The sequence below is a fragment of the Desmodus rotundus genome, chromosome 4 (genome assembly GCF_022682495.2).
Source record: "Desmodus rotundus isolate HL8 chromosome 4, HLdesRot8A.1, whole genome shotgun sequence".
Taxonomy (NCBI): domain Eukaryota; kingdom Metazoa; phylum Chordata; class Mammalia; order Chiroptera; family Phyllostomidae; genus Desmodus; species Desmodus rotundus.
This window is the reverse complement of record NC_071390.1, coordinates 180670145-180697987: the sequence shown is the minus strand read 5'-3', so window position 1 is coordinate 180697987 and position 27843 is coordinate 180670145. Positions and strand designations below refer to the sequence as shown.

At 60.3% G+C, this 27843-nt stretch overlaps 1 protein-coding gene across 3 annotated transcripts; it reads left to right on the top strand.

Annotated features, from left to right (window-relative positions):
* Positions 1–131: 131 nt before the first annotated feature.
* LETM1 (leucine zipper and EF-hand containing transmembrane protein 1) lies at positions 132–26309 on the top strand. 3 transcript variants are annotated; one of them, XM_053922717.2, is made up of 15 exons: positions 134–389; positions 4286–4346; positions 10662–11091; positions 11374–11517; positions 11914–12051; positions 12582–12785; positions 16871–16990; positions 18433–18564; positions 18886–19029; positions 19668–19799; positions 21703–21837; positions 22635–22825; positions 23215–23353; positions 23956–24136; positions 24226–26309. In XM_053922717.2, exons 1-14 carry the CDS (start codon positions 314–316, stop codon positions 24103–24105), a joined length of 2196 nt encoding a protein of 731 aa, XP_053778692.1. In that variant the 5' UTR covers positions 134–313; the 3' UTR covers positions 24106–24136; positions 24226–26309. The 3 variants fall into 3 exon arrangements, with proteins under 3 accessions (XP_053778694.1, XP_053778692.1, XP_053778691.1); XM_053922719.2 differs by having other exon boundaries at positions 132–389; positions 19671–19799; positions 23956–26309; XM_053922716.2 differs by having other exon boundaries at positions 23956–26309.
* Positions 26310–27843: the final 1534 nt, after the last annotated feature.

Here is a 27843-nt window from a genome sequence, read left to right as displayed (position 1 = left end):
CCGGCCCGGGGCACGCCGGGACCGGTAGTAAGTCGCGAGGCACGCCGGGACCGCCCTCACCTGAACGGCGGCGGGAGCGGGAGGGGCCCAATGGGAGTGGCGCCCGGTTGCTCCGCCCCGCGCCGCCGGACGTCGGTGCCCGGACATGGCCGCCGCCGGTGCCGGCTCCTTGAACTGAGCGCCCGCTGCAGGGAGCCAACCGCCGCCCTTAACCGTCCGCGCAGGCGGGCCGAGGCGCCGCGGGGCCAGCGAGGAACCGCGGAGGAGGAGGCAGTAGCAGCAGGAGGCCGGCGTGGCCGCCGTAGCTGGACACATGGCGTCCATCTTACTGAGGAGCTGCCGCGGCCCGCCTGTCCGCCTCCCGGCGTCCCGCGCCGCCGTCCGGACGGGTAAGCGCACGGCCGACGGCGCGGGCCGGATCGCCTGGGAGGGACCGAGGCGGGCGACGCGGCTCTCCGGCGCTGGGTCGGTGTTGCGCTCGAACGCGGCCCGGGGCAGGGGTCACCCCGGGCTGGGGCCTTGGCCGGCCCTGCCCCTGCGCCTCGCCCGGGCGGCGGTGAGTGCCGTGCGCTCCGGACAGCACGGCGCGGGCGGCGGCTGGTGACTCACTCGTGCTGTGACCTCAGCCGCCCTGCCGCTGGCCGCCACTTCCAGAGCGGCTTCGGAAAGTTTTGCAAGCAGAGCGCTGACAGCCAGCCCCGGGACGCTCTCGGCGCTGCTCTCCGGGCTGAGCTCGTGGCACGCGCAGCCCATCACGAGGGTAGTCGTGTTCTTGGGTCCCTTCCTTAGCTCTTGAGATGAAGTGGCGGGCTGGCAGACCCTGGCGAGGAGGACCTGCGGGTTTGCGGGGCGTCCATGGGACCGGCAGGGCGTTCTGGGGCGTCTGTAGAGGGTCCCAGACCTTGCCGTGCGGGGCCCCGGCCAGGTCCATGGTGCCCAGAGCCTCGGAGTGTCGCAGTGACGTGAATCATACCTACTGCTGGGCGCTTGGGGGTCCACGTGCTGGGCTCCCGCACTCTCGTTCTCTTTCCCTACCTCTCTTTAACGTTATTACCTTCCCGAGTGTGTTCCTTATTTGTAAGATCGGGGGAAAGACAAAACTTGCCCTGTAAGACTGAGAGTCAAGTAAGCTGATGTACTTTGAGGTGCTTTGCAGTTTCTCAAGATACTACAAAAAAGAGACGTGATTCTTGCCGCTTTCAGCGATAGCCGCTCGGACCTCGCCGTGGGCGGGTGGCATCTGGGGCCCCGCTGGTCTGGGCGTGCGCCTCGCTGCCTCGTGCTCTTAGTGAAGGGCACGGATGGCACGCTTTGGCCTCTTCATGTTCCGGTAGCCTATGGTTTGGAGGTGGCTGGACCTTTCTGGAGTTGTGTCCTTTCGGGAATACGAATTTTTCCTGAGATTATGGCCCCGCTACAGCCAGTTTGCTGCGGGACCCGCAGGGAGCCCTGAGCCCGGGAAACGGGCATGCAGCGGTGCTGTGGCCTTTGCTGGATCCATCCCCCTTGTTGACACGGGACGCCACTGTGATTCTTTTTCCCAGTTACTGAGTTAACCTCGCTCCGCTGTTACTGCTGCCCGTGCACCCCGTCCAGTTTCCTTTACTAGGATACCTGTTTGGCCTGGGGCACTTTCCTGTTGTCCCACACAGACTATATGTGGTCGCGTTTGCTCCTACTCTCCTCTTGGCTGTGACAGTTGCTGACGGCCCCTCGCAGGTTTGAGGGTGGCTGCTCAGACACACAGCAGGACGCCCCCTGTGGGGTTCGTGTAATGTTTTCACGGGGTTAGATTGGGGTTGTGGGTTTGGGGGAGAAGTGTCCCGGTGGCAGCCGGTGTCACCCGGTGGCAGTGTGATTTATGGCAGTCACGTGGCCTGGATGGGGGCTGAGGTGCCGCCCGGCTGGTCCCTCCACTGCAGTGACTGCACTTTGCCCGTTTCACACCCTGCTCTTGCGGAGGGGATGTTGAGTGCTGGGCATACTTGGGAGTGGGCTGGTTTGCCTGGAGGGGAGCTGACGGGATTCCCCGTGGGCGGGGTGTGGGAGCAGCAGCTCATGGGGAGGTCCAGCCTCTGGCCCGGCTTAAACAGGAGGGCTCCAGAGGAGCAGCTGGGGAGCCTGGAGGTCTGGGAGCAGGTTCATGTGAGGGGCCTGTGACCCTCTGAGTGCTCTGCCTGCAGCCGCTGGGGGTGGGGATTGGAGCATGGAAGAGTGTCTTCTCTGGGAAGCCAGGTGAAGAAAGGTGTGGGATATAAAGAACTACGTCTGGTTTCTGCCCCTCTACCTGGTTCCTGCCAGAGTTCTAAAAGGCCTTGAGATTTCCAGAGCGATCCGGATGTCTCCTGTGATTTGTAATGAGCCCCTTTCCTTTAATCTGAATTTATGCTAATAAGGTATCTGTAATCAAGGCCTGGACCTTCCAACCCACCCCCAACCTCCAGGAAGGAGCTGGGTCTGGAGAATGAGCTCACTCGCTGTTGGCCAAAGATGTGATCCATCATGCCCAGGCGATGAGGATGCAGACTCCTCCACAGGGGGCTCGGGAGCTTCTGGGTTGGTGGTACTTGGTGGCCCCACAGGGACAGAGCTCTTGCGTTCAGGATTCTTCTGGACCCCCAGCTGTGCACCTCTGGGTCTGTGTGTTTGTGTGTAGCCTTTGTGGTACATTGTTAACAGGACGGAGAGCAGGGTCTCACTCTTGCAGCATTCCTGTGTCGGCTTATCAAAACCAAGGGGTTCATGGGAACCCTGTATGTGTAGCTGGCAGAGTGTGGGCGGCCTGGGCACCTGCTTGCAACTGACACGTGAAGTGGGGACCGAGCCTTCCCCTGCAGGTCTGCACTGTGTCTGGGCAGCGTCAGGGGTGAGCTGCAGGACGCCTGGCTGGAATGGCAGAGTTGGTTGTTGGACGTAAGACAACACAGAGGGGCTCCCGGAATGGGAAGGGAGGACAGAGCCCTGGGGCCCACCTGGGGTCTCCTCAGCAGGCTGGGGAAGCCTTCAGAGTCTGGGGAGCAGGTGGAAGGGTTAGTGGTGTGCCATTCATGCCGCTTGCAGATGTGGGGCAGGCCAGGGGGCCCTGGGAGCTGTGGCAGCCTTCTTGCTGGACCACCTGCATGGCGGCAGCCAGAGATGGGGGGCTGGCCCAGCCACAGGGGAGGGGGCTTTTGTTTGGGAGACAATGGGGGGTTGCTCCTCCGCTGCAGTGTTTCTTCACTATGTGCTTTTTAATTTTGACTGAAACTGTAACCTTTGAATCATGGCAGCTGAGCTCGTGAGCCCAGCTCCCACCCTAGAACTAGGCTGGCTGGCACCCACCTACAAGGTCCTGAATTTAACGTTTGACGGAACTAGCCTTCTGCACAAGACAGGGAGGTTTCCCCGGGCTGACACTGGCCTCCAGTTGAATTACATGAGTGACCACTGGAAGTCCGTGTCCCCAGAGGGTCCACTGGGAGCAGCTTGGGTCCACCTTGCCTGGCCTGCTCCGAGGATGCCTCGGTGTGGAGCCTGTTCCCTGCCTTGTCCATCTTCCCTCCTCCCTTCTGCTGGCTTCTAGAGTTGGCTTTCGTTGACCCAGACCTGCTCCAGGCAGGGCCTTGTGGTGCCCGCCCGCCTTCCCAGGCGCACTGCCTGGCACCCCATCAGAGTCTTGTCCCCTCACAGACTGTTCCCAGCACAGAGTTTGATCACGGGCGGGCCTGACTGCCGGTCACGTGGATGAACCTTGAACTTAGGCTTGTGGGAACTGGAGTGATCCCATGTACATCAGAATCTTAATGTTGTGCTCTGTGCTCGTCAGTAGCATTCAGCCGAGAAATGGCTTGCTCTTGGCATCTGTCTGTCCAGTTATTCTCAGCCCTCGCCCCCTCACGTGGGCAGGGAGGACTTCAGGTCATTGTTACACGGCCCTTGGTTGCACTGTGGGTCTGCCTGTGCGTGGGCCCGTGTGTGCCCTGGCTCTGCCCACCAGAGCCAAGCTGGAGCAAGGGGGTGTGGTCCTGCCTGGGGGGACCAAAGGTCGGACTTCCTGGGCCCTTGCCGGGTGGAGCCTGGTGTCCCCACTTGGGAAGCGAGGGGCCTGGGGCCGCCCGGAGACACTGTGTCCCTCGCGGGGGCAGACCCTGCACCTGGCAGCGCTCGGAGACTCTCCAGCGTGCGGACGGGTTCCCTGCAGTGCGCCTCACAACCTGGGGGTGCCCTCTCAGACTCCGAGAGGTGCTGTTCTCCCAGAGTGCCTGGCCTGAGACTGATTCTCTTGTTCCCCTGTGTTTTGTTGTAGGTGGTCTGGGGGATCACACTTGTCTCAGCTGTACCGACACCGTGGGGTTGATAAGCCGAGTGTAAGTAAATGAGCTTCGCTGTCTGCCTAGAGCACACAGGGGTGCTGCGTGACTCCCTGGAGAGCCGGCACCGCCTGCTTGCCTGCGCTCTGTCTCTCTTTTTCGCTCTGTCCTTTTGTTTTGAAATACGTAACCACGTCCATTGGTGAGCCTATGGAGAGTAGACGAATGTTTGCAATCCCAGTGCCTGTTACAAATGCCATCGGCATTTTGGTGTATTTTATTCCGGTCTCTTTTCTTCTGTGTCTGGTTTTCTGACATCCAGTGGTACCCACACAGCATGTCTGTACACAGTGTATGCACTGAGTGGGGTGGACCCTTTCTGCTCCCACCCGGCCGCTGTTTGCAGGGGCCCGTCGTGGATTTGTGCAGAAAGACGTGGGATGTGGGCAGGTAGCATCGTCGATACTGTGGGGCTCTGTCAGCAAGCCCCAGGCAGGCCCCGCCTCACATGCACAGTCCTGCCCAGAGGCACATGCTGAGTGAGTGCTGGCCACTGGGCATGCCCCTGTTGAGTTCTGGGGACACAGCTGGAACGTGGTGGATTTCCCTTTGGTGAGACAGGTCCGTGGTGCTGCTGCAAGGCTGGAGGGCTCCCTGGAGGCCGTGGCATCCACTCTTCTCTCTCCACCATTCTGTACACACTTGAACTTCTTTTGGGGTTGCTGTGTTCTCCAACCTGCGATCCCCTCTGCCTCGCATCCCTGTGCGTAGTCTACTTCAGACCCCCTGTCGTGCCTGTGTTGGGACACCCAGACCTCTGTCCTGGCACCAGGTCTCTGTCCACCTGCCTGGACAGCCAGACCAGAGCTCTTCTCGCCCAGCACCCCCCGATCCTTCTGTGTGAGGGTATAGGACCTCCTGGCCGAGTGCTGCCCAGCTGGCCCCTCACAGCCCCTTGCTGTGGAGCTGTGGAGTCTTTGGGTTTTCTTACTTGTTTGAGATTATTAATTCGTCAGCTCATCTCGGCTATAAAGCTTTTCTGGAGGATGCTTCTGGGACAGATTTCGTTCTCTGAAACAAAGACCGCGCAGATTGCACGTGAGAGCCCGGCTGGTAAAGCAAGCCCGTGCTCCATTTTAAGGCCCCTGGCGGGCGCCCCTGAGCAACTGCCCACAGGGCCTGTCCCCCACCTGCCTGTCAGTGGGGCTGGTAGGGGCAGTGTTCCAGTCCGTCCGAGAGCCCCTCCCCGCTGTCAGTGCTCGACTCTTGACCGTGATGTTGATTGGGTTTCTATAGTGTGGGGCTTGTCCTGAAATCTTTCTTTTTATGGCCTGGGGCCTTGGATGTCTCAGCATAGGACGTCTTTACTTTTGGCCTTTCTAGGGTTCATTCGGAAGTGAACTTTGAAGCCTTCCAGTAGCATTTCAAGCTCTGGGGCCTGTGGGTGGCTGGAAATAGGGCAGCCCAGTGACCCGAGGGTACAGGCATGGTTGCCAGGAAAGATGTGGCCCCACAGGGCAGGGCCAGGTGGGGGTCTGGGTTTTTGTGTGAAGTCTCTGGGTTTGTTGTTGTTTTGTTTTTACAGAGAGGGGAGCAGAGGGAGAGGGATACCGTGTGAGAGTAGAACTTCGATCTGCTGCCTCTCACGTGTTCCCGGAATGGGAACCTCGCCTGCACCTTAGACACGTGTCCTGACCGGTGACCCTTTGCTCTGTGGGATGACTCCCGACCCACTGAGCCGCACTGGTCCACTGGTCCAGCGGGGCACGGAGTCTCTGGTTTTCGAGAACTGATGGCTAAGACAGTGAGGGGCTGCCGTGTGGCTGGGCTGCCCTGCAGGGAGCAGCCCCAGGTGTGGGGACCCCAGAGCTTGCAGAGCCAGCATGCCTATCTCCCCACGCAGGGCGTCTGTTGTCCATGGTGGTCTGTGGCCACCATTCACCTTAGTGAGCTCTCCAGCCAGCTCTCGTCTCTGGGGGACCAGGCCTCGCATGTCTTTTTTCTAGACTGCCCTCTAGTAGAACTTGAGAATTCTTTCAGGTCTCTGCGGGATTGTAACTGGAATGTCACTAAACCCCTAAAATCGTTGGGGAATAGTAATTTTTAAAGTTGCATACCGTGTCCCTAGGTGTGAATGTGTCATTAGAGTCTTTTCTCTCTTTCAGAAGAAGGGTGGCCATTTCTGTTAGGCAGGCCACATGCTGCCTTTCGGCCAGTTCCCAGATGGGATCTGTGGAGCAGGCCAGCAAGTCCGTGTGGTTTTTTCCGTAAAGTAGAAGGCACATTTTTCCTTTTCACCAATAACTCTATTGGTTTGGATATTTTAAGTATGCCAGCTCTCTCCCACATGGTATAACGTTGATTGTTCTCAATTAATGTCTCGATTTGATCGCTATCAACTTCAGCTTGTCGGCGCCACTGTGCAGCATCGTCCAGCAAGAATCTCCAGCAGGAATGTTCGCTAACCACTTTTGATTGTTCGATCAGGCACAGCACCTTCTCCGTACACGGCACCTTTTTTCGCACTTCAATCGTGTTTTTACCTTTCTTGAAAGAATAAAGCATAATATGCCAAAAATGTTACATATTTTCTTCCATCTTCCATATTAAAAGGATACACAAAAATTCACCACCAATTTTGACAATTTTTTTTAAATGCACACTGATATGACAGCTGTTACAATACAATCTAACAGAATTGTTTCAAATGAAGTTAAAGACAAGTAAGCGCTACTGAAAGCTACTAAAACAATCTTACAGGGGGGGGGGGGGGTTGGGGACAAACGTGCTTACCCCTATGTGGTGGTGGTGGCCTCGGGCCTCCCTTTTCACAGTCTTCTCTCAGTGATCACTAAGTTATATCTGCTGCCCTGTGCCGGCCCTTTACCCAGCTCCTCCGAGCCTCTCCAGCCACTGTTGTAATGCCTCTGCAGGCAGTGCCAGGGGCCATCCTCTCCCTGCTTTTGTCTCTGTCTTCCCAGCTCTCACCGCAGTAGCCAGGCCTGTGGCCAGGACAGCCGGCTGCTCGCGCGCTCGCAGAGTGCCTGCTGCGGGCTGGCTCTGCGCAAGGCAAGCTGCTGCTTCTCCACTGCGAAGTGTTCTTGTCAGGTGTGGGTGTAGGATATGTGAAGTGCCTTTTTAGGGTTCAAGTGCACCTGCACTGAAGGTCCGTGCAGGAGCGCGAAAGAGCCCTGGCCTGTGGCTCTGTTGTTGGGCGGTCGTCCCGACGCCCCAAGGCTGCGCAGGTCGGTCCCCAGGTCAGGGCACTAGCAAGACTCAGCCAGTGAGTGTGTGAGTAAGTGGAGCAGCCGGTCCTTGTTTCCCTCTCTTTCCCTCTCCCCTATCTTTCTCTAAAGTGAATAAAGTTAGAAAAAGTAAAAGTTGTGCTTCATTGATGTAACTTTTTTATAAGTTCACAATTTTTAGAAAGTTAAGCAATAAGAACCATAAGACTTTTGCTGAACTGAGTACAGTTCAAATTAGGAATTATAGATGAGTCAAAATCTTATGTCTCAGTATCCAAAAATTTTATTTTTTATTTTGATCGCACAATGTGAGAAAACTTGAGTCACACACGTAAGTAATTGCAAGTGGTAACCATTTGTATCAGCTGTTCTGAACTCTGTCTGCACTTGAAATGGCCCGGACCCCTGCAGGGTGGGTGGGTGGAGAGTCTCCCGTCCGGGACCACATCACGGACATTACCTCGCTGCTCAGGATGCCTGTGCCCCGGGAAAGGAGGCCGGGCGGAAGCCCCCAGACTGAGTAAACAGTCAGAGGGAAGCGGTGCACTGCTCTGCAGCCTCACTCAGTGGGAAAACCGGTGCGGCGGGAGGCTGTTCCTACTCCTCTGTCTCACTTGGTGTGACTGCTCACAAGACTGTGGAAATAGCAACGCGTTGGTGGCAGGTGCTCCCTGCGTGTGCTGCACTGGATGTCGCGGGGCCTCGGGTCTCCACGGGGCGGGGGGGGGGGGGGGTGGAGGCTGTGGGCCATGGTCTCCAGTCCCCTGGCTGCGGGGCCTCTGGTCCCCTGGCAGGGAGGCGCCCTCCTCGGTCGCGGTGCTGCTGGTGTCATGTCGTCTCTGCTGGCCGTGTGTCCTTGAAGAGCAGGGTGGCTTGTGAAGGGTTGGCATCCTCTTAGGCCAGGCCTTGGGCCATTGTCTTGGGGAGCTGTCCTCTTCAGGGGGACGTGTTAGCCGGAGCTTAGTGACCTGCAGGGTTGTGCTGGCAGCACACTCACACCTGGCTGCAGGGTCGGCAGGGCCCCAGCAGGACCTGCTGTGGCGGGGCGGGGCAGCCAGCCCTGGGAACTGGTTCCTCTGCCCGGCGCTACTGAGTCTTTCTTCGCGCAGGGCTGGCACGACGTTGGGTTGAGGTGGATGCCAGTGTCAGCATCCTGAAGTCAGACGAGCCACTGATGGACATCCCCAGGCTTTTTAAAAAAAGATTTTTTAAAAGATTTTATTTATTTATTTTTAGAGAGAAGGGAAAGCAGGGAGAAAGAGAGGGAGAGTAACATCATTGTGTGGTTGCCTCTCGTCCACCCCTACTGGGGACCTGGCCCACAACCCAGGCATGTGCCCCGACTGGGAATTGAACCCATGACCCTGTGGTTTGCAGGCTGGTGCTCAATCCACTGAGCCACACCAGCCAGGGCTAGATGGGAGTTTTTAAAATAGTGAATGACACAGTTCTCTGCTTTTGAAAATGGCTAACCTTTTCGGGCTAGAGTGTTAGTAATAATCCCCCTGACGTGCTTGCAGGCAGCAGACTCAGGGCCTCACAGGCCCTCGCTGGGCACACTGTGTGCTCCTCAGCTCAGTCTGTGTTCACGTGTCTGTCTGTGCGTGCTGGCTGCCCCGGCCACTGCTGATGTCATGTCTCCTCGTGGGAGCCACTCGCTTCTTTGCCACCTGAGGGTTGGAAATCGGATATGTAGGCTTGATGAGGCCAGGAGCGAGGCCGGACTCTGGGTGTGGGCACTGTCCTTGCCGCACTGAGAGCTGAGGCCCAGGGCCACCGACCGCGGCCCGTCTCCTAGCCCATTGCGCAGCCACAGGCGGTTGAGGGCGCCCTGAGCCTGAGCAGCGCTGCTGTTCCCTGTGCAGCCTGTCCTGAGACTGTCAGGCGGGGAGACTCGGAGGGGCCTCCACAGGTCAGGAGAGAGGTTGGCAGGGGCTGGTCAGCAAGGGCCCGCAGTGCCCGGTGCCGACTGCACCTGCCCAGAACAGGCTGCGAGCTCCCCCTTCAGCACCCCCTCTGTAAACGATCGGCGGCTTCCCCGAGGTTTTGATGAGGCAGTGGTAGTTGCTGCCAGCTCTGCGCAGGGTGTCACTGTGCACTGGACGCCGTTCTGGGTACTTGGTGTACGAGTGTAGTAGGACGCACCTTTACAAAGGACGCCCTTGAAGCACAGGGAGGCTGAGTTACTTCCCAAGGTCACACAGCAGTGAGTAGTGAAGCTGGAGTTGAACTGGGACGGTCTGCCCTGTAGCTCACGTTCGTGTTGTGGGCGTCAAGCCAGGTGCTGAGAGGACAGGTGGGAAGGAGCCGCGATGCCTCTGAAGTTCGTGGGAGCCTGGGGCCTCCTAGCGGTGGATTTGTGCACTGCAGGGAGAGGCTCCTGGTGCCGGGCTGCTGTGCGGGCAGGTGCTGAGCGTGCAGCTGTGTGGGCCCAGGACAGGCAGGCTGGACTGCTCTGGCTGCCGGAGGCCGGGGCTGCCCTGTGGGCTTCAGAGTGTGGACAGAGAGCACGCTGAGAAGCTCACCTACAGAGGTCCCTGTGGCTTTCCATGGGGCCTAACGGAGACCTCCTGGCCGGTGGGGGACAGAGTGTGGGGGATGGAGTCAGGAGGGGCGTGGGCTAGGAGGACAGGGCAGTGGGTCCGGGGCTGGAGCGAACCCTGCACCTGCCCGGGTGCTGGAGGGGCGGAGACGCCATGGTGGAACAGAGGGCAGAATGTGGGCTTCGGGCTGCAATCCTTGGTTTCTGCTGTTTTGCACCAATGTGTTCGGGCGGCTGATTCAGGGATCTGGGGTCTGGGGCATCCTTGCTGATTTTCAGGACCTGCAGGTCTTTGTAGAAAATCACCTGTTAGGGGAGAGGGCTGCCATGCCCCACACCCCACCTTCAAATTCTCAGTCTGTGGGAACAGGACTTGGGCCCCCCCCCAATCTGTCTGTCCCCAGGTCACAAGCTTGCACTGCTTGTGTTTGTGCCTGTCCTGCCCATCTGAGGCCCCCCCACCTTGGCATGTGGGATAGCTCCTTCACCCCCGCTCTGGAGGGGAATGGCACCCCCGCCCCCGGCGCAGGAAGCAGGGGGTGGAGGGAGACTCAGTCAGAGACATCGCTCTTTCCCTTTTTCCAGGCATGTCCCACTGGGCTGCACTGCCATGCACCCCAAGTACTTTTGCTTCGGGGGCGACCCCCTGGGCCGCCGGACTCCGAGGCTCCAGTGCGCGGGCACAGCAGCCCAAGGGCAGTGGGCTCTGGGCCCCGCGCCATGGCTCCTGCCCGCACGCTGCTGGCACTCGTCTTCGCCGCTGGGTGACGACTCGGTGGTGGAGAAGTCGCTCAAGTCTTTGAAGGACAAGAACAAGAAGCTGGAGGAGGGAGGCCCCGTGTACAGCCCGCCCACGGAGGTGGTTGTGAAGAAGTCGCTGGGGCAGCGGGTCCTGGACGAGCTGCGACATTACTACCATGGCTTCCGCCTGCTCTGGATCGACACCAAGATCGCTGCGCGCATGCTCTGGCGCATCCTCAACGGCCACACCCTGACACGACGCGAGCGCCGCCAGGTAGGGTGCGCTGCCCCCTCAGCCTCCCCCCCCCCCCGCCCCCCCCGCCCCCGTGGGCGTTTCCTGGGGGCCAGGCTGCTCCTCAACCTTGGGCTGCTTTTCTAGGTCAGTGCCTGTGGGGGCAGGGGTCGCTCTAGGCAGGGAGTGGGCTCCTGGCCAGCTTTCCTGTAGGCTGCAGCAGATGGCAGTGGCCCTCAGGAGCTGCCCCATGAGCTGTTGGGGGCCTGGGGCTCCCAGCCGCACAGGTCTGTAGGTAACCTCTGACCACACTGCTCTTTGCAGTTTCTCCGGATCTGTGCTGACCTCTTTCGCCTGGTGCCCTTCCTTGTCTTCGTGGTGGTGCCCTTCATGGAGTTCCTCCTACCAGTCGCTGTGAAGCTCTTCCCCAACATGCTGCCGTCCACGTTCGAGACCCAGTCCAGCAAGGTGGCCTCCCGCGGCAGCTGCTGTGACATTCTGTGCTCCTTCGTGATTGCTGTGCTGCGTCAGGGGCACCCACCGGGCTCTGGGGCTTGGCCTATCCTTCCTAAATGCGTTTGAAAGAATGGCTTCTCTGGACCAGGGTCTTCAAGCCTGAGCTAAGGCCTGTGCTTGGGGGTGGGGCCTGGGTTGGTCCCTGGCCGTGCAGGCCTTCCTGTTTCCGTCAGTCAGGTGCTTTGGGGATACCTGTCCCCAGCCATGTGTGTGCTCCTGGCCAGTCCTGCTCGGGTCCCACAGAGCGTATGAGACTGGGAGCTGGGGGAGCATGTTCCAGCACCCCACCTCAGGGGGCCCCAAGGGGCCCCAGGGGGACGAGTGCAGCACCCTGTGTCTGCCCTGCAGGAGGAGAGGCTGAAGAAGGAGCTGCGGGTCAAGCTGGAGCTGGCCAAGTTTCTTCAGGACACCATTGAGGAGATGGCCTTGAAGAACAAGGCAGCCAAGGGGAATGCCACCAAAGACTTCTCTGTGTTCTTCCAGAAGGTGCCCTGACGCTCCAGAGCCCTTGTGGCCTTAGCCCACGGGCCCTGCGTGCACCTGCCTTACCTGGGAGTGGTCCGCATCGCCATGCTCCCTTTTCTGATGTAGCAACAGGGGTGCTCCCAGGCGGGCGTTGGCTGCTGCTGCCTCGCTCGGTGAGGCCGAGCCTCTGTGCAGAGAGTGTGACCCTCCTGACCTCCACTCTTCGGCAGCCCCGGGGGAGGGAAAGTTTGGCACGTGAGAAACGTGAAAACCTGCCGTCGCGGCAGGCTGGGGGGCCAGGCTGGCTTGAGGACAGACCCCAAGGCTGCTCTGCAGCCACATCCGAGGTGGGAGAGGGAGGCGGAGCCTGCTGCAGTCACTAGCCTTGCCCTGTGGGCCAGGTGTCCTGGAGGGTGGAGTCTGAGGGGCCCTCCCAGCTCTGCTCCTGCTTCCTCATAGCCCGGAGGCGAGGCGGGGTGTGGGGTGAGAAGGTGCGTGCATGCTGGGGAACAGGCCTCTGCTGCGGGCAACACTTGCTGTTGCTCTCATAGATTCGAGAGACGGGGGAGAGACCCAGCAACGAGGAGATCCTGCGTTTCTCCAAGCTGTTCGAGGATGAGCTGACGCTGGACAACCTGACGCGGCCTCAGCTGGTGGCGCTGTGCAAGCTGCTGGAGCTGCAGTCCATGGGCACCAACAACTTCCTGCGCTTCCAGCTCACCATGCGGCTGCGCTCCATCAAGGCCGATGACAAGGTGGGTGCGGGCAGGAGGGCGTCGCAGGTTCTGCCACCCCCGGACCGCCGCTGTCCCAGCTGCAGCCGCGTGTGTGTGTGCGTGCGCGAGCCTGCGGGGATGAGTGTTGGGCCGTGCAGTCCCCTTGGCATCTCCCTGGTGTGGCGGTCGGAGATGCCCCATGCTGCCAAGGTGCAGTGAGAAGGTGGGAAGCATCACTGTGACAGAGAAACGGGTCGGTTGCCTGCTGTCGACTGCTCTGACCGGGAATCAAACCCGCAGCCTAGGTGTGTGCCCTAACTGGGAATCGAACACGCAACCTTTAGGTGTGCAGGGTGATGCTCCAACCGAGTCACCTGGCTGGGGCGAAAAGGTGAATTTTAATGCCTGCCTAAGGTTTCGTTACAAGAGTGCGTCATAACTTACTGTTTTAGCATGGGTTTTTGCCCAAGATCTCTGATAATTTCCTTAAATAGTGACCTGGAATTAGGCCTCTGAGTAAGTCAGGAAGCTGAAAGCAAGCCCTGGCCCAGACCTGGCGGCCCCAGCCCCCGACTGCCCCAGCCTGGTGCGCCGTGTGCCTGAGCTTCTCCAGAGCCTCTGTGAAGCCACCCTTCTTGGCGGTGCCTCTCACCTTGATGTCCGTGGGGTCTGGTGTTCCAGCCACACACTTGTCATCTGCCTTTCGAGGGGAGTGTTTAGTCCACCGCCCGTCTGTCCCACCTGTTCAGGTGGTACTTGACCGCCTTCCTTTCCTTGTGGATAAGTCCAGTGTTTTTGTCCTCCCCCCTTCCCCCATCAATGTGGTCCTTGTCTGGCAGTTTCCCTGGGTTTTCTCTCTCGGCTTTGCTTGTTTGTAGTGTTGAGTTTTTTTGAAATACAGGTCTTGTCTGAAAAATTGGAGAGGTTCTGGGTGGTGCCTTTCTCCTCCTGCAGCCCCGTCATGGCCATTGCCCGAGCCTGGAGCCCCTGCCACATCATGGGAGCTCCACCCAGCTCCTCACTTCCGCCCGCTCAGTCTGACAGCGGGCACCAGGGTTGTTCCCTGCGCCTTGCTTCTCCTCTCAGGATGTAGCTTTCAAGGCCTGTCTGCCCAGCAGCCCCTGACACCCCTGTTCCTCCTTAGCTTGATGGGACGTCTCTGCCTCTTAGCGGAGGCCTGAGGCCTGCACTCAGCCGCTCCACGTGGGCACATGTCACTGGTCCCCATGGGTCCACAGAGGGCCTGCTCATACTCCGTGCCAGCCTAGCCCGGCCCGCAGACAAGTGCCCTAACCCTGGTTGTCTCAGCTCTCCGGTGCTCCGTGTGCGTGGCTGCTGTGTTCTGCCATCCCTGGCTTTCCTAGGTGTTCCCCGTGGGGCTGGTCTGGGGAAGATGCTCCCCGGGGTAGGTGGCACTCACAGGTCATCCTGGAGGGTCTGTAGGGACGAGGGCGCTCAGGACACGCACTCCACCGGGGCGTCGGGGACGGCGGGGGCGGTGCTCCAGCTGCTGCCAAGGCTGCTCACTGGAGAGCCTGCAGTGTGGCCGCCCCTCGGGAGAGGTGGCGCAGGAGCAGACTGCTCACTTGCTCCATGACCTTGGGCAAGTCCTTTCACCACTGAGTGCTTCAGATCCCAGGGAAACGGAATTGCAGCCAGACCCCCGGGGCCGAGAGGGTGGAACGGGCCCACTGCCCTTAGACGGGAAGCAGAAGGTGCACATGAGGAGACTCTGAGATGTGGGGACGAGAGACCCTGGGACCTCAGGGTCACCACGGTGCGTCGTCTTGGTGCCTCACAGGCCCCGGCCTCGGGCTGCAGACACTGGTGAGGACAGAGCTCGCTCTCTGACACACGTAGGGCGGGGCTGCCTGGCGGGACAGGCTCCAGAGGGCCACCGCCACCCAGCCTGGCCGCCCCGAGATACTCCTTCCCCCTGAGGTGGTGTCCGAGGCCAGGTGGGGCCAGTAATGAGGTGCTCCTGCCCCTTCCAGCAGAAACCTGGCACCCCTATCCCGGGGGCCGGCTGAGGCCCAGCGGGCAGCACCCGGCACCTGGGGTGCAGTTCCCAGGGTTGGCAGACTGCTCAGAGGGCTCAGTGCCTGTGAAAGGGGCCTGTCATTCATGGTTCCCTGGAAGCAGCCACAGCGCCATTCAGGGCCTCAGGAGACCTCAGCACGGCAGGGCCAGGAAGCAGACACAGTGGTGAGGGAAGGTGGAGGACCAGGTCTTGGCCTTTATTGCTATTGTGGTGGGAGTGGCCAGCAGGGGGCGCTCTGGGCGGGGCAGGAAGTGGGACACAGAGGCAGGGCTCTGAGGCCGGAGGGTTTCAAATACGATTTCCTCGCACCCACCACAGTTGGGCTGCTCGGGAGATGCAGATGACTTTGGCCATTAGATCCCACCCACCGATGCTGTGTCATCAGTTACAAAATCTGCCCCTGACCCCGTGCCAGAGCCATGCCGGCGGAGCCAGCTCAGCCCGGTGCCTGGAGTAAGACCTAGAGTCTCATGACAGCACTCAGACCATCCAGGTTCAGCAGGAAGTGTCTCTCCATGCCCAGAACCAGAAGGGTCCCAGAGCAAGTGGAAATGGTAACCCATGGGTGCTGGTGCCGAGACCACAGGGTAGAGACACCAGGCACGGTCTCAGGGCCCCTGCCTTAACCCACTCCGCGGCAGTGATGACGTGAGCCCAGAAACGCCATCTCCACAAAGGAAACGGAGAACCGAGTGGAAACTTCGTGAGAAATGCAATCCAAAATAGAAAACAGGGCAGAAGGTAGGATCGAGGAACTTCAATGTGAAACAGCAGAAATCACCCCCTAGACATCAGAGAGGAAATAGTGAAGAACCAGTGCGAGCCCAGGGCCCGTGGGCCTGTGGCAGAGCTGCCGGTGTGTCGTGGGGACTCTGGGAGGAGAGGGCCGGGCGGAGCTGAGGGAGTGCTCACGCAGCAGACGAGCCCATGAGTATCAGCCACTGAGGGGACCTCACACAGGACAGACCTAAGGAAGCCCCGACCGAGACGCCTTGTGGTCAGCCTGGCGCACGCTTCCGGACACACGCAGTGTTGGAAGCAGCCAGAGGACAGCTTCCTACCTGCAGAGAGAAGGTGCAGACGGAAGCAGGTTTCTCATCAGCAACCGTGGAGGCCAGGAGGAAGCGGACAGGATCTTTTATGTGCCCCCAAACCCCCAGAATCCTGTCCAGCAGCGACACCCTAGGAACATTGAGGAAGGGAGACACTCTCGGGAAGCGCGCCTGAGAGGTCCGGCACCAGCAGGCTCGTCCTGGGAGAGCCTGAAGGAGGCGCTCTGAACAGAGGGGGTGGGGCCAGAGCCTTGGCACCCTGGGGGGGGCGGGGGGGAGGGCGTGCGGCAGGAAGAACCTGTAAACTCAGCGATTGATTCCCTCCTTGAGTGTCTTCCGAATCACGCTCGGTGGTGGAAGCAGAAGTGATGGCGTTGTGGCACGTGCCTCTCCACATAGAGGGGAGAGATAAAAAAAATGGCACTGGCCAGGTTGCCTAGTGGGCTGGAGCGCTGTCCGTACAGGGAGAGGTTGCAGGTTCCAGGAGGTAACCGGTCAGTGTTTCTCTGTCACGTCTCTCTCTAAAATCAGTAACAGTATCTTCAGGTGAGGATTAGAAACAGCGTCCTGGCTGGCTGCTCAGTTGGTTACAGCATCATCCCAGTGCCCTGAGGCCCTCTTTTCCCTTGGGCTGGGGAAGAGCTTTGGCTGAGGCCCAGAGCCATCTTGGGAGCCTCAGGGTCACCCTGCCCTGCACCTGGCAGATACTGACCGGGCTCCAGTGAGGGTGGGCTGTGGGACAAGGATGCGTGCCGGCGTCTGGCCAGCCAGGCATAGGCCCCAGGCGGAGGTGTGCTTTGAAACTCATCTTGGGGTTGGTCCTGGCCATCCTGCGCTTCCCCAAGTCCCCCTCCCCGTCGGACAGCCCTGTCCCTACAAACCGGGAACCAGGCCTTGGCTTATCTGTCACTTGGCAAAGCGTATTAGGAGAGTGGTTTATAATGGGACACATAGTTCACAGGCGTGTGGCATAAACAACGTAAACCTCCAGTGGCTTTTCAAGGGTATAAGGAGCTGACTTTGTTTTCCAGCTGATTGCTGAGGAGGGTGTGGACAGCCTCAACGTCAAGGAGTTGCAGGCCGCATGTCGAGCGCGGGGCATGCGGGCCCTGGGCGTCACAGAGGACCGCCTGCGGGACCAGCTGAAGCAGGTGCGTGGTCGCAGGCCCGGCTGGGCCTGCGTGAGGTCTGAGGGGCTCCCCCTGCGTCAGCCCCACTGAGGCTCGTGGGCACAGCCTGGAGGGGATGGGTGCATCCTGCAGCTCGGAGGTCCATTTGGTCTCTGCCTGTGTCTGGCTGCATCGGGCCCGGTCCTGTGAGGCGGCTCTGGTCCTTCTCAGCAGCTTGTGGTTGACGGTAACATCCTTTCTGCCTCCTTCTGCCATCATCTGTGGGCGGATGCGGACTCGGTTACCTGCCTTTGAGATGGGGCCCGTCTCTCACCTGGGCCGGGGTTTCAGTGCACCCAGCCCCTCCAGCAGCTCGGAGGGGCCGCTCTGCCCACCCGCTGCCATCAGACCTCAGAAGGGCGGCACTCATAGCGATTCGCTCTTCACCTCAGAAGACAAAAAGTGTGCAGGAGCCTGACGGTCCGCCTCCTGACCACCAGGGCTGCTGCAGCCGCCACGGCCATCTGCACGTCCTCCTGGTGGAGACAGGCATGCGTCCCGTCGGTCCCCGACACACACGCGGTCTGTCATGCGGTGTGTTCTCGCCTCTTGACCTGTCACTGGCTGCCGCGTCTTCCACGTGGTCCCTGGTGACCTGCTCTGCGCTGCTGGCCCTGTGTCAGTCGAGGGTGCCGGCGTACCTGGCACGGGTCCTGCCTTTGTGGAGCTCGCTCAGGGCCTGTGGTTCAAGTGCTCTCACCTCCTCCTCCTCTGGTTGTCTTCCTCTCCTTAGCGTTCCCTCCTGGTCTTCGAGGGCCGTCTTGTGTCATCGTTTGCCCTGTGTCCAGTTTTTGTCCAAAGGTCATCAGGGTCTTTCTTGTCAGTTTGAATGTTGTCTTTTTCTCACTAAAATAGCCTAAAGTCACCCTGGCTGGTGTGGCTCAGTGGATCGAGTGCCAGCCTGTGAACCAAAGGGTTGCAGGTTCGATTCCCAGTTGGGACACATGCCTGGGTTACAGGCCAGGTCCCCAGTAGGGGGTGTGTGAGAGGCAACTACACACTGATGCTTCTCTTCCTGTTTCTCCTTCCTTTTTCTGTATCTGAAAATAAATCAAATAAATCAATATTTTTTTAAAAAATAGCCTAAAGTGGTGCCTGGCCCACAGTAGGTGTGTAAACCCTGAATGTTGAGTGAGTTCACAAACACCACCTTTGGGGCTTTCATGCCATTTTGGAGTGAAGACTTTGCTGGCAGTGAATCTGGTCCTGCTCAGTATTTCCCAGGCCCTGAGGCCCGGCTGCCAGGGTGCCAACTCCAGGGCCTTTAGCCACTCATGCTCGGCCAGCTTGGGCTGCATCGAGTTACAGAACGAGGCAGTGAACTGGCCTGGAGCGAAGCTCCAGGGTCAGAGCCCCATCGAGGCCATAGGTGTGCGCAGGAGGAGGCCAGCAGGTGAGTCCGGGTCTTGAACTCCCAATTCCAGTGGCTGGAGCTGCACCTGCACCAAGAGATCCCGACCTCGCTGCTCATCCTGTCCCGGGCCATGTACCTCCCAGACACCCTGTCGCCCGCTGACCAGCTCAAGTCCACGTTGCAAACCCTCCCAGAGATAGTGGTGCGTTTGCCAGGAGACCTTCCTGCCACCCACGCCCCTGACGGCAGGGACCCCGGAAACACCACCCCCTGGCCACGGGCACCTGTGCTCCACCCACTCACCCCTCCCCTTCTCTTGGGCCTGCCCTGTCTCTGATGAGTGAGGAGGGCTCCCGTGAGGCGTGCGGAAGGAGTCCTCGGGGGTTTGGAGGGGGTTCCCAGTGGTGCGTCCTGCTCCCCCCGAAGGCCAGGTGGCAGCCCGGTGGAGGTGGGGGCGGAGGCTGCCTGGGCCTCTCTGGTGGTGGCATGCCATGGCTCACTGCCAGGCGTGCCCTCTCTGAAGGCGAAGGAGGCGCAGGTGAAGGTGGCGGAGGTGGAAGGGGAGCAGGTGGACAACAAGGCGAAGCTGGAGGCCACGCTACAGGAGGAGGCGGCCATCCAGCAGGAGCTCCAGGAGAAGGAGCTGCAGAGGCTCTCCGAGACCCAGGTGAGTGGCCACCGGGAGTCCTGGACAGCAGAGGGCATCCTGCTCCTACTTCTGCAGAAACCTCTTCACCCTGGTGCCCGGGGCCCTGCAGGTCCAGCCCTTTCTGTTCTCCTGGAGTGGTGGGGGTACAATGGGGGCAGGCATGGTGGGGCACTGGGGAGACGAGACTGGGCCGGCGCTCCCTTGGTTGGGATGCCGGTCAGCGCAGCGGGGCCAGCTTAGGCCCCAGCTCAGACTCTGCGTGCGCCCTAGCCCCCGACATGCGTGCCCACGAGGTGCTTGCCCTGCATGCCCCAGAGCAGCTTTGTGCAGTAGACAGGAAAGGACGAAAGGGGACGTGAGGTACCGTGGCTGCTGGCGATGGCCCCGTGAGCTCTGGTGCACAGCGGTGCACAGCTGCTGGGCTGCATGGATGCACCTGGTTGCTCTCTGTCCCCTGTTTGGAGAGTTCTGCACTGAAGCCTACCGAAGGCAGGTCCCTGCTGCTGGGTGATGGCCCGTACAGACCTCCACTGTGCCATAGCAGGCCTGCGCAGCGTGTGCCCTCTGGCTAGGGGCACGTGTGTACCTGTGTGGACGCCTCAGGAAGGCTGCTGGGGTGGCAAGTGGCTCTGAGCCGGCCCTGGCCTATGTTTCAGAAGGAAGCAGCCCCGAAAGTGGCAGAAGCTGCCCCTGGGAGGCCCGTGACTGAGCTGCAGCAAGAAGTGCCAGACGTGGTCCTGCCATCAGAGGCCCTGAAGGACACTGCCCCCATCCTGCAAGGTGTGCAGGTGAGTGGTGCCCGCGCCCGCCCAGGAGGAAGCAGACACAGAGCTGAGCAGCAGGGTGAGGGCAGGCTGCCGGTCACGGGTGCTCCAGGCCCTGTGTGCTCTGAGCTGTCCGCACAGAGACAGACGTACCCCATTTCCTGGGGTTAAAGACTTAGGGGTTAGAGGACAGTGTGAACTCCCAGGAGAACTCAGGGACTAGGGATTGCCAAAGATGTGTTGGCAGGAAGTACGGACCTTGAAAAGTGACGGTGCAGAGCTAGGGTCTGTTGAAGGGGTGCGTGAAAGCGTGGAGACCCAGTGCCCTGTCCCGGGGGTCCCCACAGACCTGGGCTTCCTCGGGTGGAGAAGCCGGGCAGCTCCGCCCCCCCCAGGAAGTACAGCTCACAGCTGAAAAGCTTCCACAGATGACGCCTCAGGTCCACCTGCTTCCCAGGTGAAGATGCTGGGGAATCCACGTGGATGGGAGCAGCCTTGCAGTGCTGTGGGCGCCTGGCAGGCAGCTGGGAGATGAGCGTGTCCCCAGCTTGTTCCGAGATGAGTGCCCCCTGACTCCAGACCAGACGCAAGAGAGTCAGAGTCGTGTCTGAGGGGTGGAAAGGCTCAGCCGACCTGGCAAGTCGAAAACACAGCTGTTCTGTGGCAAGGGCGAGGCATCGTGGCTTCGTGGGGGGGGTTCCAGGAAACAAAAAAACAGTCTGTGTCGTTCGCATGTTAACAGAATCAGGAGGACACCATGAGTGGTCATTTCTGTGGGCAGGAGGAAGCGCTGACCACCCAGCGTGTGTTCTCTGGTGGGAAACGTCTCAGGAGAGCCGGAGAGGGGCACTCTCAGCCCCGTGGGGGCCCCCATGCTCAGCACCCTGTTCTTGCACTGAGGGTCTGGCCAGGACAGCGATGGGAGAAATTAAACTGAGCGGTCAGAGAGGAGGAAGTGAGGCCATCTGTGCTCACAGATGATCTGGGAATCTGTGCGTCTCTGTGCTGCTAATGAATAATCAGAAATTGTACACTTCAAAAGCATGGCACTTTTTTTTTTTACAGATTTTACTTATTTTTAGAGGGGAAGGGAGAAAGAAAGAGAGGGAAAGAAACATCGATGTGCGAGAGATACACCCATTGGTTGCCTCTCATACCCACCCCACTGGGGGCCTGGCCTGCAACCCAGGTACATGCCCTGACTGGGAATCGAACCAGTGACCTTTCAGTTCGCAGACCAGCATTCAATCCACTGAGCCACACCGGCCGGGGCTCAAAAGCATGTGATTCACAGTAGCATCGAAAAAAGGGACTATCTGGGGACAGATTTGGAAATAAGTATGCAAGACGCACACGGTGAACGCGGCCCACGCTGTGGACACTTTGCGTGCTGTCCGTGCAGCGGGCGTGAGTCGGAGCCAGGCAGATGGAGGCTTTGCACCTGCAGGTGTGGGCACGTGGGAGCGTGCTGATCCCAGCTGCTCTGTAGGCTGGAGACCAGCGAGGCCCCAGCATGCCCTCCTGTGGGAGTTCACAGTCACTCCAAAGCTAACGTGGGGAGGCAGAGGACCTAGAGTAGGCAAGACAGTGCTTGAGCCAGTCTGGTGGCCCCACTGGACGGAGCACACTTGGGGTCCTTGGTGTCGGAGCAGAAGTCGGCTGGAGTTCCACGTGTGTGGAGTTCCAGTGCCGCAAACCAGCCTTGTGCCAGAAGGCAGGCAGGGCGGGAGGGAAGGGTCCTGGGCTCGAGAAAGGCTCGGAGGGACAGATGCTTCTCCCTCAGTGGTGATGGTCGGACGACACATCCTGCCGAGAAGAACGAAGGTGGGGCCTGTGCACGCAGCCGGGGACACCTCCGTGTGCAGTGACCGCCCCAGGTGCACATGGACCCCCTTCACCCCGGGGGTTTGCTTTGTTTCCTTCCCAGGAAGAGGAGATCACCAAGGAGGAAATCGACCTCCTCAGCGACGCCTGCTCAAAGCTGAAGGAGCAGAAGTCCTCCCTGACGAAAGAGAAGGAGGAGCTGGAGCTGCTGAAGGAGGATGTGCAGGACTACAGCGAGGTGCGGGGCTGGGGTGCTGCGGGCTCTGCTCCCGAGAGGACAGAGGACGCTCGTCTCTGCCATCCCTGTGGCTTCCAGTAACAGCTCCGTCAAGTGCTCGAGGGGCTGAAAGGCAGGGCACCGAGGGATGTCTGGAGAGAGTGAATTCTGAGCCGGTAGTACTCAGAATTTTGCGCAGCCACTGCCGCTGCGCGCTGTCCCCAGGAGGCGACAGGCTCAGGTCCTCCTGGGTTCCTTTGGCCCGTGCAGGTGTGAGCAGAGGAGTCCGGTGCTCTGGCACGCGAAGTCTTACTTTCACTCCTGATTGCCCAACTTTCTCTCGTAGTGGGGATTGAGTTTTCTTTTTTAATGAAAACGTGCCTTCTTTCCTTATCAGTAGTACTTCCTAATCTGGCTTCTAAGAGCTATGTTTTCACAGCTCTATTGGGAAAAGGTGACGGGTTTTGAGCTTGGTAAAAATAAGCGACATTGTTCGAACTTTCTCCTGACACAGCCCCTTGCTCTTGGGCTCGTCCAGGAACCAGGGTTTATCAGAAACCCAGTGTTTCCATCTTCCCCCCTCTCCCCGGCCCTCTTTGCTCCTGGCAGAAGGGGCATGGAATTTAAGAAGACACTTCATCCATTTATTTACTCCTTTACCAGATAGGAAAGTTGAGGTTCGAAACAGCTCCCACTCCCTTTGCTACAAACGAGGTCTGCAGAGGCCAGAGTGGCCCCCACAGCAGGGTTGCCGTCGGGTGCTGGTTTGGATTCATTACAGGGCAGACAACCTTTCTACAATGAAGTCCTTTCCTTAGGACTTGCAAGAGATTAAGAAGGAACTCTCCAAGACGGGCAAAGAGATGGAAGTGGAAGAGTCCAAAGCCAGCAAGCAGCTGACCAAGAGGGTGCAGCAGATGATCGGGCAGATTGACGGGCTCCTGGCGCAGCTGGAGGCCGACCAGCAGGCCGGCAAGCTGGGCACGGCGGCCCCAGGCTCGCCCGCAGGGTGAGTTTGGGCGCGGGCACCAGGGCCTCCTCCACCCAGAACAAAGCGGCCTCCCTCTCCCAGGAGGTCGCAGCTGACCCTCAGTGCCCCGGGGACCAGGCTCTGGGCTGTCCTCAGGCTGCAGGCCCTTCACCTGCAGGCAAGGCCCACGTTGCCTCCTGGGCTGGCCTGCTGTGCTGTGTGGGCCCACCTGCCCTCCCTGGTCAAGAGGCAGCTCTCCCACACTGCCCCTGGTGCAGGCTGGCCTGATGGGTTCTGCCCGGGGCTCTCAGGGGGCTGCTCTAGGTGTCCCATCTGGCCGGGCGTCCTCAACAGGAAGGCGGGGCTGACCTGGGAGCCTTGGGGTGTGGGTGCGGGCAGTGCCACATGGCAGGCTCCCCCTTTCCCAGGGAGACTGTCGTCAGCGTCAGCGAGCTCATCAGTGCCATGAGGCAAATCAAGCACATTCCGGAAAGCAAGCTTGTCAGCCTGGCCTCAGCACTGGACGAGAACAAGGATGGCAAGGTCAACATCAACGACCTCGTCAAGGTGGGTATGGGGCCGGGCTGGGACCGCAGGCGAGGGTTTGGGGCGGGCAGACCCCGCAGAGGAGTGCTGGCAGCCTGGGAGCTGGGCACAGTGCCCACCAGGCCAGGAAGCCTGCAGGGACAAGCCCTGCCACGCGTGGCTCTGATGGCCCCAACCTCTGCAGCCGGTCCCCCGGAGTGTCAGCTTCCCTGGCTTGGCTGGGAGTCGAGGGTCAGCAGGTGCACATTCGGAGCGCTGTCACCTCACCAGCTGCAGAGTCTGAGCAGGCCACCTCCATGGCCCTGCTCCTTCCCAGGGGCCCCTCCTTAGTGTGGACAGCAGCTTGGATGTCCCTGCCTTGCACTCTGGGTTGAGGGGAGCTCTCTCCAGGCCAGGCTCCCCGGACCCACGAGGATGTGTTCCTGTAGTCTGGGGCCCAGAAGTGCATTGTGCCCCCCGGGGGCCTGTACCCTGGGGGCTTTGGAGCCTGTTGGCCCCTTTGGGAGGCAGGGGTCTGCCCCCAGAGCCCCTGGTAGGACAGGGCAGCGTCCGCTGCCAGTGGCCGTCTCAGCCCGGCGGTCGAGAAAACAGACCCGAGCCCCTACCCTTTGCTGTGTGTGCAGGTGATCGAGCTGGTGGACAAAGAGGACATTCACATCTCCACCAGCCAGGTGGCCGAGATTGCGGCACTGCTGGAGAAGGAGGGGAAGGTGGAGGAGAAGGAGAAGGCCAAGGAGAAGGCAGAGAAGGAGGCTGCCGAGGTGAAGGGGTAGCCACCCGTGGCCTGGCCCTGGCTGCTGTGAGGTGATCCTTAGGGACATGCCTAATACTTTGTCTGGAATAAATCAGAAACGTCCATCATCAGGTAACTTAATTTTCACCATTCCACGAAGAGTCAGCCTGGAATCCCCGAGCCCCCCTGGGAGTCATGTCTGCGTCCTTGCCGTGGCCGTCCCGGGAGGAGAGAGGACCCGTGCGTGGACTCCCGCCTGCCCTCAGCCCAGGAGAGGACGTCTGGTCGGCGGGCTCGGACGCCTGAGATGTGGGGTCAGTAGGGTCGCCGGCGGGTTTCCAGAGCCCGACTGCTGAGGAGACACCTGGACCACGTAGTGGCCCTGCAGAGTCGCGCTCTGGCGGGGCGTTGGTGTCTCGTGCGGGCTTCCCGGTCTGTGGCAGCCCCTCCTTGATCGGCCTTTATTTCCACCTGATCCTGTACTGATTAACAAGCACAGAGCTCCCCCAAGGGCCTGCCTCCCTCGCAGTCCCTGATGTAAAGTGGGACCGAGACACCAATGAAGCCCTGAAAACAAAGTGTCTCCGTTTGAGTAATTCATTGTGCTGTTGTGGCTTTTAGAGCGTTTCTGCCTCAGGTTGGTGGCACCTCACTGCCCCCTTGGTCGACTGGAGCAGATGCCCCTGCGTCCAGTGTCCCACGGGGCTGCATGGCCCCGGCTCCACTGTTCCGGCTCAGCTCCTCCCCCAGGGGCAGGCCCGCGGCCACTCCTGGCCCTGTGGGGGGTACCCTGGGGCTTGCAGAAAGGCTCAGGGCGCAGTCCTGTGGCCTCAGCTCTGTCTGACCCGCCCCTTGGAGGCAAGAATGTTTTGTTAGGGCAGGGGTGTCAGACTCATTGTCACTGGGGGCCACATCAGCCTTGCAGTTGCCTTCAAAGGGCCCAGTGTAATTTCAGCTCCTTAAAAGTTGAGGAGTAGTTACAATTACACAGCCCTAAAATTATTTCGGCCCTTCGAAGGCAACCGCGAGGCTGATGTGGTCCCTGGTGACAATGAGTCCGACACCCCTGATTTAAGGGAACCCAAACATGGACGACAGGAACAGAGCAGCCAGATCGGCCGGAGAGGAGCAGGGGGACTCGGAAGTGACAGCTTCTAAGCTACTCGAAGCTGTTCGCTGGCCCCTGAGGAGACCCGATGCGTAGGGACAGGTGGTCTCAGATGTGAGCCTCTGCGCAGCAGTAGTCGGGTCCTGCGGCTGTTCCCTCAGCCCCGGTGGCCCGCTCTGGGTGCCGCCTGCGCATCTGTCACTCGTCTCGTGCGTTTCTGTGGCCTGGTGTCCGGCTGTCCCCATCCTTGCCAGGTGCCCTGTGCGTCGCCTCTGCTGCCCTCCCAAGTCGTCTGCAGCTTCAAGGAGGAACCGCACACGGGGCTGCTGGCTGCAGCCTGCTCCCCCCTTCATTCCCTGTTCCCCTTCACTGTCAGCCTCCCTCACCACAGCTGGGACCAGCACCCGGACGGGCGTAGAAGCCGGTGGGCCCAGGGAGGAGAGTCTCGTGGGGCGAGGGCGTGAAGAGGCGGCTGTGCGGGCTGCCCACATGCTCCACTGCCCGTGTGCACGGGAGCCAGCGTCCGCACCTGCTGGGGCACGAAACAGGAGTCCTCGGCACGCGTGTCTTCGCGCAAATGCCCGCTTTTCCGAGCAGGTTCGGGGAGTTGGCACGCGATGGCCGCTGCAGTCATTTTGGAGAATTGAGACTCAAAATGCAGGCAGGGAGCCTCGTCCTTGATTAACTTCCGGGACATGGGCCCGGCAGGTGGCGCCTGGGCCCGTGTGTGCGCTGGCTGTGTTTCCATGTGTCCCCCAGGGGCCCCAGATCTACACGCATAAGCGCCTTTTTAAGAAACAATGTTTTTATTAAAATATCAAATTAACGTTCCTGTAACAGCTCAAAGTGAGGCCCAGGATCAAGGTGGAGAGAGCCCGGTTGCCTGGCTCCTGCCTTTGGGACCGCTGTGTGGCCTGGGCCTGGTTCTGGCCTCACACGGGAGGGGCTGGTGAGCAGCCACGGGGTGGACGGTGCCTGGACCTGCCACCTCGGGAGTGCAAGCCCGGGTGTCCCCTGCTCTGTGACAGTGTCCCCTGCTTGTCCCAGCCCTCTGTCCCCCCAGACGGCCGCTGTACTGGTGCCTGGACACCCAGTCGGATGTAAGGAGGGGGCTGAATAAAGCATTGTCTTGGTGACTTGTGCCACGCGATGGTCAATTTGTCTGGCTGGTGAGGTCGTTGCTGCCTGGCCAGGCCCCGCCCCCCCTCAGTGGGTGCCTTGGACCTGGGGGGGTCCCCACCCAGCAGGGCACAGTTCTGTTCCAAAAGACCGAGGGCCCCTGAGTTGGGGGATAATGATGACCAAGGGTATGGCCACCACTGTGGGCGGTGGGGGGTGTCATGGAGGAGGTGGAGCACGTCTCCCCACAGCCTGCTCCCCAAGGAGCCAAGGGCTGTTGGTAAGGGGGCCGTCCCAAGGGGGGAGCTGAGGCCTGGCGAGAGTGCCACCCAGCAGAGGGTCCCAGGGGCAGGCAGGCCAGGCACTGCTGGTCTCCCTCAGCCCCTCGGTGGACAGGCCCTGCACCCCAGCACGTCTGCCCTGTCTGGGGTCCTTGCCCTGCACTGGCCCTAGGCCCCTTGGGGGGCTGTGTGGGCTGCTTGTAACCTGGCCACGAGCCAGCACTCTACCCAAGGGCCACGCTTCCGGAGCCTCGCTGTGGCCTCAGTCCTGGCCCTGCCCGACCCAGCCCAGGTGCCCACCCAGCCTTATCAGGACACCTCCAGCAGGCTCCCAGAGCCCTGGTGTGTGGCCCAGGGGTCCACTGTGGGCCGGCAGCCCAGCACGTGTGTGTGTGAACCTGTGGGTAGGCAGGGACCTGAGCCAGGCCGCAGCAGGCGCCGCAGGGCATGAGGCCTGGGCTGGGCTGGTTCCACCACTTGGCCACGTCAGTCGACGACTCAAGGCCACCTGAAGGCACAGGGCTCTGGGCAGGCTGACTCCTGCTGTGGGGTGGGGGTGGGGGGGCGGCTGAGGTCACAGCAGCCCGCCAAGACCAGGACAGAACAAGTACGGACAGCAGCAAAGAGACGCTAGCGGAAACAAAGGCCACCACCTGTCTCCTACTATGAAAGTCGGGAGTTGGAGGGAGTGTGGCCCTGCCCTGTCTTTGGGACGCTCTGCGTGGAGAATTCCTGCTGACCCCAGCCAGCCTGCCCTGCAGTCCCCGTGGCTGCCCAGACTGGGACAGGAGCTGGGTGTGCAGGCCTCGGGCTTTGTGCCCGGCACTGCCCTCCCTCCCTCCCCCCCTGGAGCCACCAGCATGTCCAGGAAAGCAGGCCTTCCATAGGCCGTGCTGTCTCCTCACAGCTGCTAGTGGAGGGAGGCAGGGCAGGGGCAGCTCCCAACTAGGCGCCAAGTGGCCACCAGTGGGGTCCCAATTTAAAACGGCCTCAACCGGCCCTGGCCGGGTCACTCAGTGGGTTAGAGCATCGTCCCGATATGCCAAGCTCGCAGGTTCGATTCCCAGTCGGGGCACACACAAGCAACCAATGAATGTACGAACAAGTGGACAAGTCCATGTCTCTCTGGTGGGGGGGGGGACACTTATTGGGGACGGGTGTCTGGTTTTACGTGTGGCGATTCCATCTGAGTACCTGGGTAGCAGCGTCTGAACGTATTCACCCCACCTGGGAACAGGCCATGGTTATCTGGTTAGTATCTAGCCTGGCG

Bases quoted from the DNA above. Each gene is read 5' to 3' on its own strand.
- LETM1 (XM_053922717.2), top strand. From the start codon at position 314: ATGGCGTCCATCTTACTGAGGAGCTGCCGCGGCCCGCCTGTCCGCCTC. The intron at 390-4,285 runs GTAAGCGCACGG...GTTTTGTTGTAG, and splicing joins CCGCGCCGCCGTCCGGACGG to GTGGTCTGGGGGATCACACT. The intron at 12,786-16,870 runs GTGGGTGCGGGC...TTTGTTTTCCAG, and splicing joins CCATCAAGGCCGATGACAAG to CTGATTGCTGAGGAGGGTGT.